The sequence below is a fragment of the Condylostylus longicornis genome, unplaced genomic scaffold (genome assembly GCF_029603195.1).
Source record: "Condylostylus longicornis isolate FDR11 unplaced genomic scaffold, ASM2960319v2 ptg000320l, whole genome shotgun sequence".
Classification (NCBI taxonomy): Eukaryota; Metazoa; Arthropoda; class Insecta; order Diptera; family Dolichopodidae; genus Condylostylus; species Condylostylus longicornis.
The window spans coordinates 1-20,527 of NW_026578283.1; the positions used below are offsets into that span (position 1 = coordinate 1).

Sequence of the window (20,527 nt, forward strand, 5' to 3'; positions counted from 1 at the left end):
GGACCAATATCTCAAAGATCACAAATATATTCGAAATCAGGGCTGTTGCCTAATAATGCCTAAAATGGCATCTGCATGCGTCTGTGCAGGAATGCTTTTCTGGGTGGTTTGGGGCCCATCACCAAACTGAAAATATTGATGGATCCTCGCAGCTGAAGAGATTTTGAAGATTGAACGCCCTTCGACGGGTCCTGTTGATTGTTTTTCTGTGTGAACGTTTTTTGGTCCTTCTACAAATGTCCTCAGCAATGAACCGTCTGGGTCAACAGCTGTCGGTGGGGACGCAGCATCTTGCCCAACAGGCAGCAGCAGCAGCTCAAGCTGCAGGCGCATCAATCGTTGCTGGACTTCGCACGTGCGATGAACGAGGAGTCAAGGATCAATTTGAAATTCGAATTGAGGACGCATCGAATCAAAGCAGTCGGTTGAAAGACCAACAGTCATCGAATGTGACCAACGAATTATGTAGGCTTTGATTGTTACGACAAAGGGCCCTGAATCGCTCTCATAATAATTTTCACGTATAAGATTTTTATCTACAACTTGCTCGCGCCTTCTCTTGACGCTCATTCCATTCGTTCTCAGTTTCGATTCCTGCGACGGCCTTGGCGCTCCTTGGGTCGAAGAATTGTCAAGAAGGAAATATTTGGGGGAGTCACAGGTTTGACTTCAGTCTCCGACTTGCAGATTCGGGTCCTTCAACAGGCTGCTTAGTCGCAGCAGCTCGAAGACAATCTGCAGAACGTGAAGGTCCCAATCTTCAAATTCGATGCAGATGGAGGCGCAAGATCGGCGGTCAGTGTGTTGATGTTGCAGGAATGTTTGGAACGTAAGACTTCGAGTGTTGGGACACCACCCCGCAAACGTTTTGTCCCTCATCAGAATCTATTCAATCACTGCTGATCGACATCACTGCGAAAATAGTCGTAGAAGCCACTTGGTTTGGATTCCCAGTATCGTGGACAAATTGCTTATGGTGAAATTGGACCATTCGATCTCGATCCAGCAACAAGAAAAAACTTAGAAAATTATTTGGGTGAGATGAAGCAGTCGGTGAACTCCTCCGTGTAACAGAACGGTTGAGTTTAACACGATGAAATCTTATGAAGTCATCTTTATCTTTGTTTCTCTTGGAGTTATTTTTGTTTATCTTTATCTTTGTTTTCATCTTTATCTTTATTTCTCTCAGCAATTGGTGCAACTCGATTTCCAGTTCGTTTGTAAGATTTTCAGCCTCAATTAACTTCATCTTAACTTTTTTGCACATTTAGTCAATTCGCTCTATTTCATGCTTCAGACAGTCAAATCCCGATGATACAAGGACAAGTGGAATAGCGTCCATCGATCATGATGACAGTTTGACAATCAACGTTTCGAGTGAAGAAGTAAAAGTCGTTCAACCAAGTAAGCCACCACCTCAATTGAGGGTGAAATACAGTTTTAGCTGTCCAGAAGGAAGACCATGATATGAGCGCCGTTGTTACTCTTTATCTGTAGGTCCCATGAATGTTGGGTATTTGTGTGAATGGGAGTGTCGCTATGGAGCAGATTATCCTTTAGTTTCACTCAACTATCACGATCCAATACAGTTTGAGGTAAAATACATGTTACAAATTTTAATTCAAATTTTAAAACATAATCAAAGACTTCTCTGAGTATTGATCACAACATTTCCTTCCTGAAGATCTATTTTTTTTTATATTTCTTTGTTCTTCAGTTAAAACTAAGTCCCGATCCGCATGATACTCTTCGCCTCCGCACGATGACTAGAAATCAACGTGACTTGCTCGCGTTAACAATTCGGTGCTTCCACGGCCGCCAATATGTATTGAACTCCGCTCTGTTGCAAGCTGTGGGGTTACAAACGAGTGAGCTGGCTCTTAAGCTAAACGTGATCGCTTCAAACACTATTGGGCGATTTTGTACTTCAGTAGCTTCGGCTGATTATTTCACCACCACTTCCATTTATCTTTTGCTTTCAGTTGGAAGGGCGTCTGATAATCCTTTCGAGCAGCAAAATGGCGCATCTCTTCAACCTCCTTCCCTAGATTTGATAGTTTTGATGCAGTCGTTGAATTTTCAACTTCATCAAAGTTTAGATAGGCAAGAGAAGTGGCTGAAGGAAAGAGATCGGTAAGGTTTGTCTGTATGGGTTATTTGAATTTCCTTTTGAATTTCTTGTAACGGGGTTCTAACTTTGAAAGTCGTTTGATTTACTGCTTCTCTATCAGAGCGCAAACAGAAAAGAACGCTTTGGAACAGGATATTGCTGCAACAATTGAGGCCTACCAACAGATGATTGCCCAAGTAACTTCAGGTTAGCCAGGACGAAGTGCGACTTGCAAACTTCTGAGAGACCGACATCATTTATTGGTTTGTTGGTGCTCTTAGATGACGCGACTGTCAACGGCCTTTCAACGCTGGATGGTGGAAGTATTGCTCTGGATATTCAACAGAGGGCTGCGCACGTAGCAGAATTAGAAACGAAGCTAAAGGAAGCAAGATTGCAATCGGAGAAAGTAAGTCCATTGAAACCAAGTCTATTGGGTGCGCCTCATTTGTTGCAATATTTATCAGCATATCGAGGAATTAGAACTTTTGAGACGCGATTATCGTTCACTCCAAAAACGTATTGGGACTCAAGAATTTTCAATGCAAGGAATTTCTCCAAAAGATTCTTTGTTTATGACAAATTCAAAATTTCCAGATCTTGCAAACTCACGTGAGTCCCAATTTTCCCCAATAATGCATCATGGAGTGCTTGGCCTTCGTAAAGGCTCGAATTCCGTCTGATTCCAAATGGCTTGTGCAAAACGTCTGTCCCAACGGCCTGTCCCGACGACTGTTCTATTTTTTACTTCAGGACTCAGTCGGACGGGATTAAATCCATTCGACTCGCAAATGCAGGACACTTTCGCAGTGAGTGGGACAGTTGGGACATCAGTTGATAACAAAACGCTGTGTCTGTCAGACGGTTGAATTGAGAAATCATCTTGACAACTTGCAACGCGCGCATGTGAAACTTCTCGAAGAAACAGAAAAAAAAGATGTACGTGTTGCAAAAAATAAGTCGCTTAAATGAAGGACAAATTGATTTCTGTTTGATAGAAAGAATTAGAAACCTTGCGAGTTGTTGGAAGATCGGGGTCTTCATCTGTTTTGCCGTCCATTAATGAATCCACTAAACTCGAGCTTGAAGAAGCAACCAGGGACAAGGTGAGACGGCAGACTGACGATGGTGATGCCTTTGAAACAGTCTTGGGACATTCATTGTATTGGGACATGTTTTATTTTACAGGCATCTCTGGAGCGTGAAATTCGAGCTTTAAAGAGTGAAAACAAAGATCTTACAGAAACCTTCTTGTACATTAAAACGAAATATGATGCAATGAAATCTGCACAGGTATAAATAGAGAATTACCATGTGGTATAGATAGAGAATTACCATGTGGTATAGATAGAGAATTACCATGTGGTATAGATAGAGAATTACCATGTGGTATAGATAGAGAATTACCATGTGGTATAGATAGAGAATTACCATGTGGTATAGATAGAGAATTACCATGTGGTATAGATAGAGAATTACTATGTGGTATAGATAGAGAATTACCATGTGGTATATGAGTCGCATCTTAACTGCTCCCTCTTATGGAATACATCTAGTTCTGATGGATGTGTTTTGCATCAGCATAGTGATGTTTAGTCTCTTGGTTCAGAATTGATTATTCTACATACAGAGATGCCATGACTCTTTCACTTCACTAGATGATGATCTCTCTCCATTGTACGATATTCTGGCTGATGTCAACTTCCATTGTGTTGTTATTATGGCTGATGTGAACTTGTGTTATCAGGGCAGCGCTGAAGATCGTCTAGCTCATAGCAATGAAGTGTCACAACAAACAATTAATGAAGTAATTCACTCAAAAAATCAATTGCAAGAAAAATTGAACGAAGTTGAAGAGGAAATTCGAAAAAGCAAAGAAAGATATGAAAGCGTCCTTAGCGAGAAAAATCGATTCGCAAAGAAATGCGAATCCTTGAATCGCGGTAAGCAGAAAATGTCAAGGAGAGAACTTTGAGCTTGATGACTGGCAACCACCTCATCAAGGACTGGCAATTGAGGATGGGGTATTGAGCCACGCAAGCCAACCGATGAGGATAGAACTTCTTGTCTTTGTTTTGCTAAATTGCGCGGTTTATTGTTATTAAAATACTTTCTAAGAAGAAATTTGGAGTCCTTGGGTTTTTTTATCAGAGTTGGATAAGCATCGCAATCAAGTAGAGGCTAAAACGCAAATGCTCATGACTGTTAATCAAAAGTGAGTTTGGTGATCAATATAGCGTGTATAAGAATGTTGTTCGCTTCCAGACTGACAAATGAAAAAAGTGCAGTTGAAGGGCAATTGAAGAAACTCGAATCGACATTAACAGTGAGTTTCATAATTAATAAATTGATCGCGATCGTTTTGAGAATATTGTAAAGAGCTGCATTCTTATCAGGATCAAACTCGCTCTCTTGAAAAATCTCAAGGAGCAGCAGCAACATTGGATGAGCTGCAACAACAACTTGTAATGAAGGACGCGGAAATTGACAGACTGACGGTAAGATGCAATTGCCATCAAGCAATAGGGCGACTTGAAACCAGAGTAGTCAATGAATGGCAACATACTTCAAACATCGTCACTCAAGATAGCAAGCAACAGCAAGAAACAGCAAGCAACTCATTATGCATTCTTTGTTCCAGAAGGAGAATCAACAACTCAAATCGCGAATACGAAAATTGGCGGCTTCTTCTTAATTTTCCCTCTTCTTGATCTTCCGGAATGGGGCAACGCCTTCTTGATTGTTTTCTACTTGTCTTTTGCTTTTGCACCGTCTGGAAGAACCCCCTCTCACTTTCTCCATCATCGAACCTCATAGATCAGGTATCGCACAATAGTGTCGTCATTCGACATTTTCTATTCACCAAATTTGAAGATGTATCAAGTTCGAGCGTTACGTGCTCTGCGTGGAGCAATCGCGCCCCAACTGATAAAGCGATGTCTATTTCGACCTTACACCAGTTGCGGTTTCATGCCTTCCGCAAGCCTATCACCGATGACCAAGGAAAAACTGACTCACGCATTGAATCAAGCAGAATTAGTATCCAGACAACGGAATGCATTTGAACAGCATACACTCCCAAAAATGGAAGTCACTTCAGTTTCAGTTGATGGAACAAGTTGCAGTTTCTCTGTCGAAGTCACCCAAGAAATGTGTCATCATGCTAGTGGCACGATTCATGCAGGTCAGTTTGTGAGTTTTAAATGTCAATCATCTAAACCCGACTATACAAACATACCCTTCTGTTCCCATCTCCAAATCTTATTCTGACTGCCCGTAGGTGTTACTGCAAGCTTTATGCTCGATGCAACAGCATTTCAGGCAACTCTGATTGACAAGGAATCCCGTAACCCTCTGACCGTATCAAGTTCGTTTGATTTCTTACGACAAAGCAAAGTGGGTGAGGAGTTGAGGCTCGAAACAAAGATCCTTTCGTGCAGCCATAATTTTGTCATGGCAGAAATGAGATTAATGAATACGGATGGGCTAATTATTTCATTGGGAAGACATTTTATGAAATATCACAATGAGTATCGCTAGATGGTTATTGGGTCATTAAATTGATTAGATGAGGGTCATTAAGATGAGGACAATTAAAGTGACGGGCATGGGTGTTAAGACAACAACCTTCTATGAAAGTATCAAATTTGTTTGTATTAAAGTATCAAATTTGTTTGTATTAAAGTATCAAATTTGTTTTGTACAACATTGAGTACAACGAAAAAATCAAATTATGGTCCATTATTTAATTGAAGAGAAATTCTTGGTTTTTCTCTGTCACGATCAATCGAAATAATCTTGACATCGACTGTCTGTCCAATCAATAATTGTTCGAGTTGGTGCTGCAGAGATTTGCGATGAATCATTCCTTCCCTCCCAATCCCAATATCGACGAAAACCCCAAATGATGTGATGTTCGTAATACGTCCCTTCAAGCGGTCCCCAGGGTGGATCTCATCGAGACCTAGAACTCGATTTCTGAACAAGGGGGCCTCCATATGACTCCGAATATCCACAAAACCTACAAAATCAAAGCGTGCTATCTGAATACCGTCAAGCTTGGCAACGCAGCAATTAGCCTCTGCTGCGCGAAACCTTCAACATCAGACTCGAACGTTCTTACCGACAGGACTCGTTAGTCCATCGACAATAAGCTTCAGCGTTGGCTCATCAACCCCCAATTCAGTCAAAAGCACGATGGTGGGAACAGATTGACAAAGAGCTTGTATCCTTTTTCGGGATTCATTCTCATTTAACGTTGATAGTGAAACACCACTCGCTCGAATTAGTTTTTCAGCAGCGTCGTATTGCTCAGGATGGATCCACGTGCTGTCAAGAGGATTCACACCATCAGAGTTTTGAAGGTGAATCCTCGAATCATTCAATCGCTTTGAATTGGACGCCCTTCTGCGTTTTCTGGGAGACGCGTCCATATCAACATCTTCGTGAAGGAGAGTGATGTTTTGATCGAGCGTGTCCCGATTGGCTCCAGCTGACCGAATCCGAAGAAATCCAGCGCATTGCTGGAAGATTCGAGATCCGATTCCATTGACCTTGAAAAAAAAAACCACCCTCGATATGAAGCACAGAAAGCACAGACAACACGTACCTTTTTTAAATCTTCTCTTGAAGTAAAGCAACCATGAGCATCCCTGTATTGAATTATAGCGGAAGCTCTAGAAGGCCCCAATCCTGCGATTGACTTGATTAGATGGAAAGGAGCGCTGTTGAGATCTAACCCTACAAGAGGACACGCATTCTTCAACAACAGATGCCAACGCGGTATCAAGAGAAGAAGTTGGAAGGTCTAATTGATACATTCCGAGGCCTAAATGTTTGGGTTCCACCTTCGTATATTCGCCAAGAGGGTCCTAGAGGCCAAACGCAGAATACTATACACAATGGATCTCTATACGTTGAAAGCCTTACAATCAATCTTCTGGCTATAGCAACAGCTCCTCTCAAATTTGGAGTCAAATTCGGTAAATCGATTTCAGCTGAAGGCGTGACGCTCCAAATGGAAACACCAACTTCACTAACAGAAACGAAATGGAACGCGTTGGCTTCAGAGATTCCTGCAATTTCTGCGCTATTAAGTCTTCGTCTCTTTGTCACCGTATCCTGAAACGTAACACTATAAAGTGGAACGATGTACACGACAATTACCATTTGGATTTCACCATTAGAAGCCAATTCACTCAAAAGGACTTCGGTTTCCCTCGAAGCTACTCCATTCCCGACGGCAACAACAGCAACACCGTAATCTCGGATAAGACGCCCTAATCGACATCTTTCACTATTTCGTGAAATGGCGCTCCCTGCATGGAGATAAAGAACTCCCTGAAACAGAAGCCCATTGCCTGAAAGATAATCCAAATGAGTGTTCGATCGGATCTCTCAGCCAGTTCACCATCAGGTGTTAGGATCGCGACTTTACATCCGTGAGCGAAGCCTGGATCGATCCCCATAACAGCACCAGCATGAGAAGACAAACTGAGGGGTGGTGTCAAAAGTAGCGTCCGAAGATTTCTGATTTGCAAAGACATTTGGGCGAATTATCTGGTGCGCCAATCAAATCAATCTCACTTCGCAAATAACTTCACTGCAAACTTTTCAGCGGCTTGGGTGATTTCTGATCGAATCAGGCGCCTCAGCTGAGGCTATAAGGACAATAACACTACTCTGATTGGCGTCTCCTACTTTTATAAATTTTGTCCATGCGATCCGAACAGAGCAGGACATGAGATTCGTGATAATCGGTGCCTCATTCCCTTGCTGACAATTGACTGGCTCTGAACGGATTAATCCTTTGAACTTTTCCGCTCGACACCAAGAGTCAAATCGAGCGAAAAACATTTCTGGAAATTCCACATCAACCGACAATATTCCAGCTCTGAAAATTCATTAGTATTCAGCGAGTACAGCGTCAATGGAATTCAAAAATTCTCACTTTTCTCCGCGATTAATTGCTAATACTTGATGACTTTCAATCATTCTTGCATTTTTTCTGAAAGTATGATAAGCTTCGTAATTTCGAACATCTTCCGCTGAAAAGCAAAACATGAGAAAAACACGTTTCACTGAAATTTTCATGTGCTTCATTCAAGAGGAGAAAAAAAGCATCCAGTGGAGGTTTCTCGAAGTTGCGTCCACAAATGCATGTGGTTTGCTTTCATGTCCCAACCGTGCATTGACGTGTTGCTCAGACCATACGCACCTGGAACTCGAAGTCGGCTGCTCTCCGCCTCGCCTGAACTCGACACTCGCGACTTTGCTGCAGTTGTCGCCTTCGTGCTGCTAATGAATGGCGGTATTTGATTACAGAGAAGCTTCAACATCTCAAAAGTATCCAGATCTTTTGCAATCATTTCGCCCAATAGATTTAGCAAAGCATCATGCATCTCTGCTGCATCCATTTGTTGCGCAGCTTCTGGAGCGCTTGCTGCCAAATTTCTCCAGAAGCAAAATTTTGCTCCAATTCCAGACATCATACTCTCCGCAATCGGCTGTAATCCCAGCTCTCTCGCAAGATCTGCTTTTGTTTGTTTTCTTCGTGCTTTGAATGGGGCTGTTAAAGCTACAGCCTCTGCCACTGAAGTACATCGTCGCAACGTTCGTTGAAGTTCTGTTGGGAGTAACGTTGCTCTCAACCTCTGAATCTCCTTCGGTGATTTTTTCAGTACTCCTTTCTCGGCTTGTGCTACAATCAGTCGCGTTTCAGTATCCCGTTTTATCGTTTGATTTACTTTCGTTGCAACAAGATCGAGTTCCTGAAACGCTTCTTGCACTTCTCGAACACTCTCGGGGGGATTGTTGTCGATCTGGCCCGTTCTAAAGACAGAGTGGCTTCAATCAGTCACGATCGATCAAAAACAGACCTATAGCGACAAATGAACGGAACTGTACATCCATCATTTAATAAAGTACGAATCGCTTCGCACACTTGAACTCTAACTCCACATCGTTTAGAAACAACACTTGCAGGATTCCACTCCATATACATCTAACTTGATCCAGCCACTCTCTTCAATGGACCTGTTGAGGCAGATGTGGATTCCGTGGGGATCGCTTTGAATGGATCGTTAAAGGGTCTTGAGAGTTCTGTATGACGACGCTCTCTAGTAGAAATGGAATCTCTCTTATGTGAAGACAGACAAAGAGTCCGAGAGTATTCATTTGGAATTCCTCCTGCTTCTCCACAATTTGTCCATCAAAATGCGATTTTATGGACGTTGCTTGGCGTCATTCTTCTCGGATTCTCCACGTTCTTCATTGGATGCACAAGTTATGACGATTTGAAGGATTTTGGAGGAGAAGTCCCAAAACTTGTTGAAGCATGGCTCAACAACTCTGATGTTGACGATGCATTTCTCGCTCATATGGATAGCAATGCGTCTTCTTCTGCGGAATCATTGAAGTGGCTGTCTTCACAAGCAGCCGCCAGTCGCGTCGAGTCTCATCCCCTCAATAAGACAGATCACTCGAATGGCTCAAAGTCTTCCGTAGATTTCCATGGTATGCAAACATGGTGGTGGCGAGCTCTTCTCGATCTCTCCCTTCTCTGGATTACAAACGGGTTTGCTGGTCTACTCGTCGGTAAGTCACTCCATACTTGTAGAGGGATTTGGTCGTCAGTAGTGTGCAGGATGGGCAGCAGGGCTCGCAGTATATGCTGATTCTACATCTTCTATTGTGTCAAGGTGGTTACGTGTGGTCACAATTTGGGTCTCTCGTTCTTCCATCTTCAAACTTAGACGTCGTCCTTCCAAATGCTTTCCCTTCTCATTCTGATGCGCGGCGTCCAGAAATCAAATTCGATACAAAGGAAGCTCGAAATCTGATGAGTGTCGAGTCTGCGTCGCAGCATTCAAAAATAGTTCCATTAAACGAGGAAGAAACGGATCGATGCATTCGAGCTTTAGACAAAACAATCTCGATGGGTGATTCTTCACTCGATGGAACAGGAAATTTAAGAACTCACGAAATGCGAACAATTGAAGGAGTTCAGGATAGAAAAAGGGGCACTTCCAAGTCACGACATCATTCCCATGGAATCCCCACGAATGTCCCTCATTCTCAATGTTGTAATCTAGACGAAGCAATTTCCATTACTCGTGGAAATAACGCCCGACACAATGAACCTCTTCAATTTCAAAATGGATTGCAAAGATCTGATTCATCACAGATTGTCTTTCCTTCTGTTCTCGCTCTCTTTTCTCCTGTTTTTGGAGGTTTTTGTTTGGCTGCATCACAAGCGATGCTGAAAATTGGTTTTTGGTCTCTTCCTGTTCAATGGGCTCCAATAACGGCGGTATGATACACACATACGTTTAGGCACTACTTGTTTTTTCTCTTCTTTAGTTGAGTGGTTGCGATGGAGTGATTGTTGCATTCATTTTCGCTCACTACTTCAACGTCTGGCCATCCCGAATGGATTCTGTTTTGTTAGGAATCATGTTTTCTGGAGCTTTCTGCGTTCTTGTTCTGAGCTGGGACCTTGCATCCCTTGATGGCTTGTTCTGCGGTCTTGCTTCAGCTGCCCTTATGGCGGGATCAGGTGACGATAGAAGGTCACGCACAACAATCACACATTTTCTATTTCAGTGACATCCACTCGCATCGCTGCTCTTGCTGGTAAATCATTGCCCCACACACTTGTACAACTCGTCTTCGCAGGGATTTCAGGGTTCACTGGATTTTGCTATCGTTCTTTGACTTTGGGTTTATTGGGATCTTTAGGATTGTTCATTTCTGTATGTGTTTTATCACGTTCTTTATTTCCAGTCTTTCATTTCAGTTTATCTCTCCAAACGCGCGACACCACGTCGTCTCAAGTGTCGGTGGTGAGTGGATACCTTGACTTATCTTCCGCTATGAAACCTGCTGTACTCCTATTTGATGACTTCAGCAAAATCTGACTGGCTTAGAGTTTTTGGCTTTCCTATTCTCGCTGGAGTTTTTGCTGCACTTGCAACTGCGGCGCTTAATATCGTGAGTGCCTTTCATCTCTGTGTGCTCTACCAAGTTTCTGTTGTTTAAAGTCCTTCAGATATCCGAAAGCTAGCGGTCTCTCCGCTCTTGTGCCACTCTACTCATTTGTTGTTGCTGTCCTTTGTTGGATGGTTTTTGGCGCATTTCCTGATCCCTTGCTTTGGATTGGACTTTTCCTTATTTGGGGAAGTTGCGCCGTGTTACCATTCATTAGGTTCGTTCAGTGTAGATGGTCCCCTTTTGTAATCTAGTGGTAAAGACTGGCCAGTTAACCCACACTAGACCCGTACAGGCCGCCATCTCTACAAGAATTGCTGCACCTGCTTGTTCTTCGCAGATCGACCACATTCGAGCGTCCCAGCCGTCAAGTCCCTCTTTTATCGGCAACCCGTGTTGACATCTCTTCGCCGCAATCCGTATGTCCTCCACTAGAGTCGTTTTCAGTCCCAACAGTTCAATTGGCAGATTCTCCCGCATCGCTCTTGTTTTGTTTTTCAGGATCTTCGTTCGCTGGGGAGTCTCTATTTCTCCCCTTTCTCATTTCATGTACCATCTGTGTCCCAATTTTAGAAGTTTGCCCACTCGACTGGTGAGAAGGCAAAGCTGGATCTTCCCTCTATGATCGCCTGAGACTTTCACAATAAAAGCCTTTAATCGAGCTAGCAACAGAAAGAGGTTTTTTTTCAAAAAACATTCGTACGCCACTCCAGCAGCATTACTCCTTCTATACCCGCGTGACTTAATCCACTTCTTATGGATTATTGGAAAACAAAAACAGAGATGAGCAAATGGCTCTGGTGTGGTGGAGTATCGAGCCGCTTAGCTCGCCAATAGTGATGCCGAGATTCCTCAATTCATTTGTGGAAGAGACTCATTGTGGACCATTGCAAAATAAATGCTCCACCCAATGATGGAAGAGTCGAATTGTTGTATGAATCCTGCAATCCAATCGATTGATTCCCAAGTAGTTGAAGATCCTGATGAGTTTGATCGTTTCCCGAATATCTGGCTGAATCCGCCCTCACATCTTTATGATTTCATTAAACCGTCAACCATCGAAGACAATCTGGATGAAGCAAGCGAGTGGGAGGTTTCGGTGCAGAGCGACGAAGAAGATCAACAGAATCGCTCCCATTGTGACGATCTCAACATTGATGGACCGTCAGATGACATAATTGAGGGTCCTGGTTTCGGTGACATCGATGGACCTTCAGATGACATAATTGAGGGTCATAGTTTCGGTGATGATTTCACGCGATTTGTATTTCATCTCAGGAGAGCAAATCGATTTGCTTCTTCATTCGTTTCGAGCGTCATTTCCCAACTCAAACCACAAATTGTTTCTTGCATTGACTCTTGTCAGTGTGGTGATTCAAACGATGAATTTTTGATCCCAAGATCAAACATTGTTGGATTAAGTCAATTAGAATTCATGCAAGAGAATTATTCAACGGAACGTCAATCTACAATTGATCCACACTCCATCAGCACAGACCCAAGTTCACCCATTGTTCTTCATCAACCTTCCCCATTCCCATCCTCACCCCATTCCTCCAGCAGCGATAATCATTTTTCTTATAACGACAAAACAGTTCAGAGTCGGAAGTATTTTCCAATCAATCGGAGGAAGAGAAAAGCCATCCACAAGAAATCATCAATGCGTCATTGTACACGGATCCTGCCACCAAAGCAGTGGAGGATTCATTCCTTATTGAGTCATAGATTTTTAAAACGAACTGTTAGAATTCGAAAGTTGAAGAAAACACGCCGTAAGGGTGTATCGTTGCCAGTCACTTCAAAGGTCCGAGAAAATCCCAATCAACCGCTTCAGTCTGACGATGAAATCCACGACACTCTTGTCGATTCAGTTAATGCAAGAAGCCCTAGAATGAAAACAATCTCCAATGGTCAAGCAATTCCTAGTGATCAACCCTTACTGACCACATTCGTTGATGTCTTATTCATTATTCGTGATCATGTAAGAATTTCTAAAATTATATATTTCAACTTTCACGATCATGGGAAGTGACAATCACTCTTATTTGTTTTAGTTGTGGCCCTTCCTGGATCTCAATTCAATTCTCCATCTCGAGCGTGCTTCCTGTTCCATATTCGAGCTTATTGAGCATCACACTCTATGGCTCCAATTATCGCGATCCTTCTCTTCGGGCGAATATCGCATTTCTGGATATTTCGCTTTCTGGAACCAACAGCTCAATTCTGAGATCTCAGAAAACGAATCACAAGTCTTAGATGAGTTGCATGACATCGATGGATTGATTCACATGGCGAGCGATCTGTCGGACGAAAGCGATGACATCAGTGAAGCACGTCCCTCTGATAGTCACAGTTGTTTCTCCAATTCTTACTCTGAAATGGATTCTGCTTGTCGCTCGACTGCAGGTGTGGGAAAATCTTGGCTCGTTGTTTTTGACGAGGAAAGTTTACAAAGTTCTGATGAGCTCGAGTCAGAAGTTGATCAACTGACGCGACCAGAAATCGCAACGCCCTCTATGAGCAGAAGAGTTTCAAGAACTAAAAGAACGCTTGGGGACGTTCTTGGGCTTCCACTCGCTTCACCTCATAAATTTGCGCTGATGGTGCAGCTTGGAAGAGGTTTGCACTTACGACTCACACTTCTGAATGAACGAGAAGAACTTTTGAGGGACATTCAGGAGTTTCGACGCGAATTGCAACATTTAATTGATCAAAATTCTGCCAGTGCGATGCGACCCCATCTAGAAGATCTTTTAGCTCTACGGGGAGATCGTGCTTTTGAATTGCAAGATCTCGTTGACGCAAGGATTCCTCAAGCAGAAGCAGCGCTACAAAGAATGAGGACCTCCATCAGGGCGACAGCACGACGTGGCGTTGGACTCCCTGTCCCTGACTGACTCAGGCGCGGACCTGTTCCGATTTTTTCATGAAGCGGCGGATAGCAGGGGAAGAGATTGTTAGAAAGCGACTCAAAATCTCAAACATATCAGAAACATATGATCATATTGATCTTGATTGGGACTTCGGAAGCATGGAAATCTCTATGAGTCCATCGTCAGAATTATTTGACTCTTGTGCAACTTGGGTTGATATTTCTGATTTATTTTCGAAGCTTTTGTTTCATCTTAGTGGTGATTTGAAGCATCTGACATTAACTGATTTCAGAGTGCTTCAAGATCTTCGGTAGGGACTTCAATTGTCAACGTGTCTCAACTGTATTCTGCTAGGGAGTGTGGAGGTCAAGCTGTTCTGAAGAGTCTCAGAAAAAGGCGAACGTCCCAGGATTCAGATGATGCGTTGTCTCCTAGCGAAGGAAGAACGGATGGCGAGCACCGATACTTCCACCCAATACGCGTTTCGCAGTTATGTTATTTACATCTCACCGACCTTGTTTATGGCCTCAACGTTTATGACGAACTTCCGCTTGACTTTTGGACGGAGCTGATCAACGGTGTCATGGACTACGACCAGGCATTCGACGACTTTGTAGCATCTTCAAGAGTTTGTTCTACGTCGTATTCCTTGATAGACATTGCCGAGCGATATAAAAGGGACATGTCACTGCACCATCTCTATGTATTTGAGGAACAGTGTCCACTCTTTCGTCATGCACTTCTGCAACTGGCGAATCGAGTCAAAGCTGCATGATATTTCTTATTTGTTTTTTCTACAATGGATCATGAAATAAGGCGCAAGGTCGCAAACACTTAGCAGGCAACTCAAGCAGGGACTGAATCAATTCACTTGGTTGCTTCCACGTGACTGTTTTCATCATTGAGTGGCTTTTCCAAATAAGTTGAACCCGCTCGTAACCGACCAGAATGTTCTTCAAATCTGAAAACATGAAGTAGGAAAACGAGGTCAGAGAGAAAGGGCTGATTACCGAGCACTAAGTCTGCTCTTAGCAGCAAGAATGAACCCCAAAAAACATGGATTGGGCTTGATGGGACGTGATGTGAATTCTGGATGGTATTGAACAGCGAAGTAAAACGGATGGCCTTGCAATTCAGCGATTTCCATTCTTTGCCCTCGTTCATCTTGGCCAGTGAATTTTAATCCATGAGCTTCGATCGCTGGAACGAAATCAAGATTTACTTCATAACGATGACGATGACGCTCATAGATGACTGGCTGTTGATCATACAACTTGTAAGCAACGCTCTTCTTATCACGAATAATCGTCGCTCGATTGCCGAGTCTCATTGTGCCTCCCATAATATCAGCGTTCACCTCTGGCATGAAGACAACAACTTTATGTTGAGAATGCGGATCAAATTCTTCGCTGTTTGCATCTTCCAATCCAAGAACATTGCGACAAAATTCAATGATCGCTATTTGCATTCCAAGACAAATTCCAAAAAATGGAACAGAATGCGTTCGACAATATTCTGCTGCAGCTTCCAGTCCGCAAATACCGCGATCGCCAAATCCACCAGGGCATAAGACTCCATCAACTGATTCGAGTTTGGCAACCGCCTCTCTATACATGGCTGGAGTCGTTTTCGTGTTTTGTTGTTCCAAGTCTGTTGATTCAATCCAAACAATATCAAGCTTGAGATCTGCCTCAACTGCAGCGTGATGCAACGCTTTGACAACAGATAGATAAGAATCGCCGAAACCAGTGTATTTTCCAACAATCCCAATTCGAACTGGATTACTGGCGCTATCCGCTTTATCAGCTAAGGATTCCCATCTTGACATGCTGAACGTTGGATCTTGAAGAGACGCAGGCGGCGACTCTGGTGAGGGAGAAGGCGCAACTAGACCAAGTTTCTGATGGAGCAACGATAGACAAGAGGAAATCATCAGACACGCGTACCCTACAAACAAGTTCTCCAAAACTTTGTTCTTCAATAAGCATCGGGACGCGATACACATTCGAGACGTTATGAACAGAGATGACGTGAGAATGAGGCACTTGGCTGAAAAGCGCAATCTTTGCGCGGGCTGATTCATTGATTGGAAGCTCAGAACGGCAGAAAAGAAAATCTGGTCGAAGGCCTGCTTGTCGAAGCTCTTTCACCGAATGCTGAGTGGGCTTTGTTTTGGGCTCGCCACAGACGATAGGAACGTACGACACGTGGCACTACGAAAGGAACGAAAAGTCAAACAAAAGAACAAAAGAATACAAAATGAATATTCTTACCAGACAAAAATTATCCTCCCCAGCTTTGCAAAAGAATTGTTGAAGCGCTTCAAGATAAACGGCGCTCTCAATGTCGCCAACGGTCCCACCAACTTCGATTAAACAGATATCTGGTGCGCCGGAACATTTATCGACACTCCGAAACGCGACAGACTTGATCCAGTTCTGAATGGCATTCGTTACGTGCGGAACAACTTGAACCGTTTTTCCAAGATATTCTCCCTTGCGTTCCCGTCTGAGAGAAAAGCAAAAGTTAACAAAAAGACAGAGAGCAGCGGGAAAGTGCATGTCTCTACAGTTCAAACCCACCTGATTACTTTTTCATAGATTTTTCCTGAAGTGATATTGTGATCTTTCGTCAAAGTAATATTTAGAAAACGCTCATAATTTCCCAAATCAAGATCTACTTCTCCACCATCCTCAAGAACATAAACCTCCCCATGTTCATAGGGCGACATTGTTCCCGCATCCACATTCAAGTATGGATCAATTTTAATCGAGGTCACTCGCAGTCCCATTGTTTTTAAGACAACACCAATACTGCTGATTGTTGTTCCCTTTCCCAAGCCAGAGAGAGTTCCCTACAGAAGGACAGAGCCATGTGAAGGAGTTTGTAATCCCTATACTCACTCCAGTAACAACGACATATTTCATGACGTGGCCGTCACGATACGCCGGATTTTCACAACTCCCAAGAGCCTCGCAACTCTCATTCGCGCGCAATTTCGACATTTTCACCAGGAAGTATAATTTCCAAACAATGATGTGTTGCTGCAGCCGCGCCGTTAAGCGGGAAAGCTCCAGACGTGCCTTTTGAGGGTTCTGAGAATTCCCAAAGGGACAGATTTTAACAGGATAAAAGTTTAGAATGATCGTTGGCAAGAATGATTGAACGCACAGCACAATCCACAGTGAACCTCAGGAACAGGAAATCGTTCTCTGTGCCCGAGAGGCCGTTTCCTACTGCACTATGAGCACAAAAATTTTCCGGGCGTATTCCTCAAGAGGGTCTCTTCTACCGACCCTTCGAAATTTTGGAAGGCCCCATCGCCGATGCTTTGCAGCTGCCGTCTCGGCCGAACTTGAGGGAATTGCTATTGATCAGATACGCAATTTTGGTATCTCGGCTCACGTTGATTCAGGAAAAACAACTCTCACAGAACGGATTCTATTTTATACAGGTACAGCATCGTGGAAAAGCGGACTTGCGAGACATCACTTACAGGGAGGATCAATTCGATGCATGAAATCCAAGGAGGAGACGGTGTGGGGGCAAAAATGGACAGCATGGAACTCGAAAGGGAGCGAGGCATCACAATTCAATCTGCTGCTACTTTCACCAATTGGTCTTGTGGTGGTTTGAAACACCACTTCAATATTATTGATACTCCAGGTACTGAAGTGGTTTCTCAGATCTGCAGCTCCCCCTCAATCTTTTTCAAGGTCACATTGATTTTCAAATAGAAGTTGAACGCTCATTAAGAGTTCTTGATGGTGCAATTCTTGTTGTCTGTGGATTACAAGGAGTTCAAGCACAAACTTATACAGTTGATCGACAAATGAAGAGGTAAACCCTAAACCATGAAATAACCCCCCAACCCTTATAGCTCGCCAGATGAAGAGGTAGCGATACTTGATCTCTATAGTCAACGCCACCTCTCAACGCCACCTCTCAACGCCACCTCTCAACGCCACCTCTCAACGCCACCTCTCATTACCACTCCATTTTTGTTATGCAGATATGGCGTGCCGCGTATCTGCTTCATTAATAAATTGGATAAAGAGCTTTCTGAGCCTTGGAAAACAGTTGAACAATTGAGAGAGAAACTAGGAATGAAACTGGTTCCAATCCAAGTAATGATCTTATGCCTCAATAGTTTCAGAATAACATCATTCATTTGGTTGATGCTAAATTTACTTGTTCTTGATGCTCGTTGGATTGATGCGCACCCTTTCACTTTTACAGGTTCCGATAGGAAGAGGTTCAGAGCTGAAAGGCATTGTAGATGTTATTGATCGGACTGGGTATCAATTCGCTGGTCGATATGGAGAGAAAAGAGAAACCATGCCAATACCTCCCGAGTTCAAGGCGCAAATAGAGGTAAGGAGAGTGCAGCATCAATACCATCTCGTTGAAATCGCCAGTCGTTGTCCGCTGGGACACGACGATCTGTTCCATAAACTAGAAACGTGAAAGACTCTCACTTCTTTGATTCCATATCATTTTTTTGAATGACGTCTAGACGCATAATGATGTTGTTGGATAGAAATGTTAGAATGCTGGTTGAATAGATTTTTTTTATGAATTTGATTTCGAGTTTTCAGGAAGTTCGTTCTGAATTGATTGAAACGATCGCAAATTTGGATGAAAAGTTTGGAGATCTCTATTTGGAAAAAGGGGAGGCTCAATGTTCAGCAGAAGACATAAGGGCAGGAATAAGAAGATTGACGATACAGAGAGAGATGGTTCCTTGTTTGTTTGGAAGTGCTCGAGCGAATAAAGGAGTGCAGAATGCGCTTGACGCAGTGTGCCACTATTTACCCCACGCAGGTGATTCGTTGTAACTGTTTGTGAGCGACGTGGTTCTCTTCCTGACTGACTGACCATCGTCATACATAGTAGAACATGACAGTGATGAAATATGAAGACATTGAGGGTCTCCAATTTATTTTTGTTTTCCTTATTTTACTCTCTCTACTCACCTTTATATCTTCAGGGCAACGAGAAGTGGAGGCGTTTCAAGCTTCTGATTCGAGTGTCGCCGTTCCGGTTAAAATTGACCCTAAACTCAAGCTCATTGCGATGGCTTTCAAAATTCAAGACGCTGAGGGACTGGGAACGCTTACATATACAAAAATTTATCAAGTAGGACTTGAATGAATCCCTATTCTCACGCAACCAGCTATCCATAGTGGATCGTTCCCCCAGTGCGTAGTACTCTCTATCATTTATCGGGTTTGAAGCTTAATAACCTCAATGGATGGGACTCTTTCAAATGTTTGCAGGGCACGTTGCGCAAGGGAATTCCAATTTACTCACCCGCTCTTGGTAAAAGAATTCCAATGAAAAAAATGTACCGAATGCATTCGAACGAAGCAGAAGAAATACAAGTTGCTCGTGCTGGAGATATTGTTGCTATCAGTGGGATGGACGTTTCAACTGGAACGACTTTGTGTGATGAATCTCTTGATGTCACATTGTCATCGATGTATGTTCCTGATACGGTTATTTCCATGTCTGTCACTGTAAGCCGATCTAGAGTGCATAGATCAATTTCCTGCTTAATTTGAGGCACATGTTTTGGCGGTAAAATTGTCATGTGATGCTTCAGTTGACATTCATCTCTAGAAGAATAATAACTACCAGATTATCTGCTGTTCTCCCCAATGGCTATCAATGCTATCCTTAGCAATAATCGTATCCATGAGCTTGTTGTTCATGATCGTTCTAATCGCCCCTTCACTGTTATTCTATTGTCTGTATTCCATTGTCTGTATTCCATTGTCTGTATTCCATAGTCTGTATTCCATAGTCGATCTTCTCTAGTACTCTCGTCTATTCAGGTGTCAGGGAGCGCTGATGTTATAAAATTCAATAAAGCAATCAAAAGATTTCAACGAGAAGATCCGACATTCAAGTGAATAGCGATTAATGAATCATTTCTTGATCTCTTCATCGTGCAGAGTGACATTTGATGATGAATCCAAGGAATCGTTGTTGTGTGGAATGGGAGAATTACATTTAGAAATTTATGCGGAAAGAATGAGAAGGGAATACGGGATTGACGTGAAACTTGGTGAGCTTCAATTATTGAATTGTTGCGTGGAGTGAACTGTCAATTTATCGCACATCAATTTGTCGCGGTCAACGAGTGGAATGATTCCACTCTCCTTTGAAACTTTGGTCGCGTGTTATTCAGGGAACCCGAAAGTGAATTTGCGTGAGGTTATCACAGAAAGACACAACTTCGTCTACACGCATAAAAGACAGACTGGAGGGCGTGGCGAGTGGGCAAGAATCGAAGGGTACTTCGAGCCAATTGATCCTTCGCGACACACATTGGTAAATATCACCCGCATGGTTTGAACCGAATAGTCTCCGTCTCTTCATGATTTTCTGTGCTAGCCGGAATGTGAATTTGTGGACGTTCAAGTTGGCGAAGGAGTTCCTGCTACTTACGTCACTTCCCTTAAAAAAGCATTTAATGAAATCAAAACCGAAGTATGTTTTACCGTTCGTTGTTTGTATTCATCGTTGTTTTTATTTCACTGTTCGGTTGTTT

The 20,527-nt window shown here is 43.0% G+C and overlaps 3 protein-coding genes across 3 annotated transcripts; 1 reads left to right on the top strand and 2 right to left on the bottom strand.

The window, feature by feature from the left end:
• Nucleotides 1-5,841: 5,841 nt before the first annotated feature.
• Nucleotides 5,842-7,656, bottom strand: LOC129616897 (S1 RNA-binding domain-containing protein 1-like). The gene is made up of 5 exons (XM_055532404.1): nt 7,548-7,656; nt 6,958-7,428; nt 6,720-6,850; nt 6,234-6,663; nt 5,842-6,131 (listed from the first exon to the last, which is right to left on the bottom strand). Exons 1-5 carry the CDS (start codon nt 7,654-7,656, stop codon nt 5,842-5,844), a joined length of 1,431 nt encoding a protein of 476 aa, XP_055388379.1.
• A 7,182-nt stretch (nt 7,657-14,838) lies between these two features.
• On the bottom strand, nt 14,839-16,976 carry LOC129616898 (CTP synthase-like). Its single transcript, XM_055532405.1, has 6 exons — nt 16,875-16,976; nt 16,554-16,825; nt 16,245-16,479; nt 15,912-16,184; nt 14,982-15,871; nt 14,839-14,932 (listed from the first exon to the last, which is right to left on the bottom strand). The coding sequence occupies exons 1-6, from the start codon at nt 16,974-16,976 to the stop codon at nt 14,839-14,841; spliced, it is 1,866 nt and encodes a 621-aa protein (XP_055388380.1).
• Nucleotides 16,977-17,214: 238 nt separating this feature from the next.
• Nucleotides 17,215-20,076, top strand: LOC129616900 (uncharacterized). The gene is made up of 9 exons (XM_055532406.1): nt 17,215-17,425; nt 17,470-17,637; nt 17,688-17,811; nt 17,984-18,098; nt 18,211-18,345; nt 18,570-18,710; nt 19,251-19,469; nt 19,764-19,882; nt 19,929-20,076. Exons 1-9 carry the CDS (start codon nt 17,215-17,217, stop codon nt 20,074-20,076), a joined length of 1,380 nt encoding a protein of 459 aa, XP_055388381.1.
• Nucleotides 20,077-20,527: the final 451 nt, after the last annotated feature.

What these genes read in the sequence shown, in the direction of transcription:
- LOC129616900 (XM_055532406.1), top strand. Translation starts at nt 17,215, where the DNA reads ATGAGCACAAAAATTTTCCGGGCGTATTCCTCAAGAGGGTCTCTTCTA. An exon ending in GTTGATCGACAAATGAAGAG is followed by an intron (nt 17,812 to 17,983) that starts GTAAACCCTAAA and finishes TTTGTTATGCAG; the next exon opens with ATATGGCGTGCCGCGTATCT. An exon ending in CGATGTATGTTCCTGATACG is followed by an intron (nt 19,470 to 19,763) that starts GTTATTTCCATG and finishes TGTATTCCATAG; the next exon opens with TCTGTATTCCATAGTCGATC.
- LOC129616897 (XM_055532404.1), bottom strand. Translation starts at nt 7,656, where the DNA reads ATGTCTTTGCAAATCAGAAATCTTCGGACGCTACTTTTGACACCACCC. An exon ending in CTCTTGGCGAATATACGAAG is followed by an intron (nt 6,851 to 6,957) that starts GTGGAACCCAAA and finishes GTCCTCTTGTAG; the next exon opens with GGTTAGATCTCAACAGCGCT. An exon ending in TGGACTAACGAGTCCTGTCG is followed by an intron (nt 6,132 to 6,233) that starts GTAAGAACGTTC and finishes TTGATTTTGTAG; the next exon opens with GTTTTGTGGATATTCGGAGT.
- LOC129616898 (XM_055532405.1), bottom strand. Translation starts at nt 16,976, where the DNA reads ATGTCGAAATTGCGCGCGAATGAGAGTTGCGAGGCTCTTGGGAGTTGT. An exon ending in AATATGTCGTTGTTACTGGA is followed by an intron (nt 16,826 to 16,874) that starts GTGAGTATAGGG and finishes GTCCTTCTGTAG; the next exon opens with GGAACTCTCTCTGGCTTGGG. An exon ending in GGGAGGATAATTTTTGTCTG is followed by an intron (nt 16,185 to 16,244) that starts GTAAGAATATTC and finishes TTCCTTTCGTAG; the next exon opens with TGCCACGTGTCGTACGTTCC.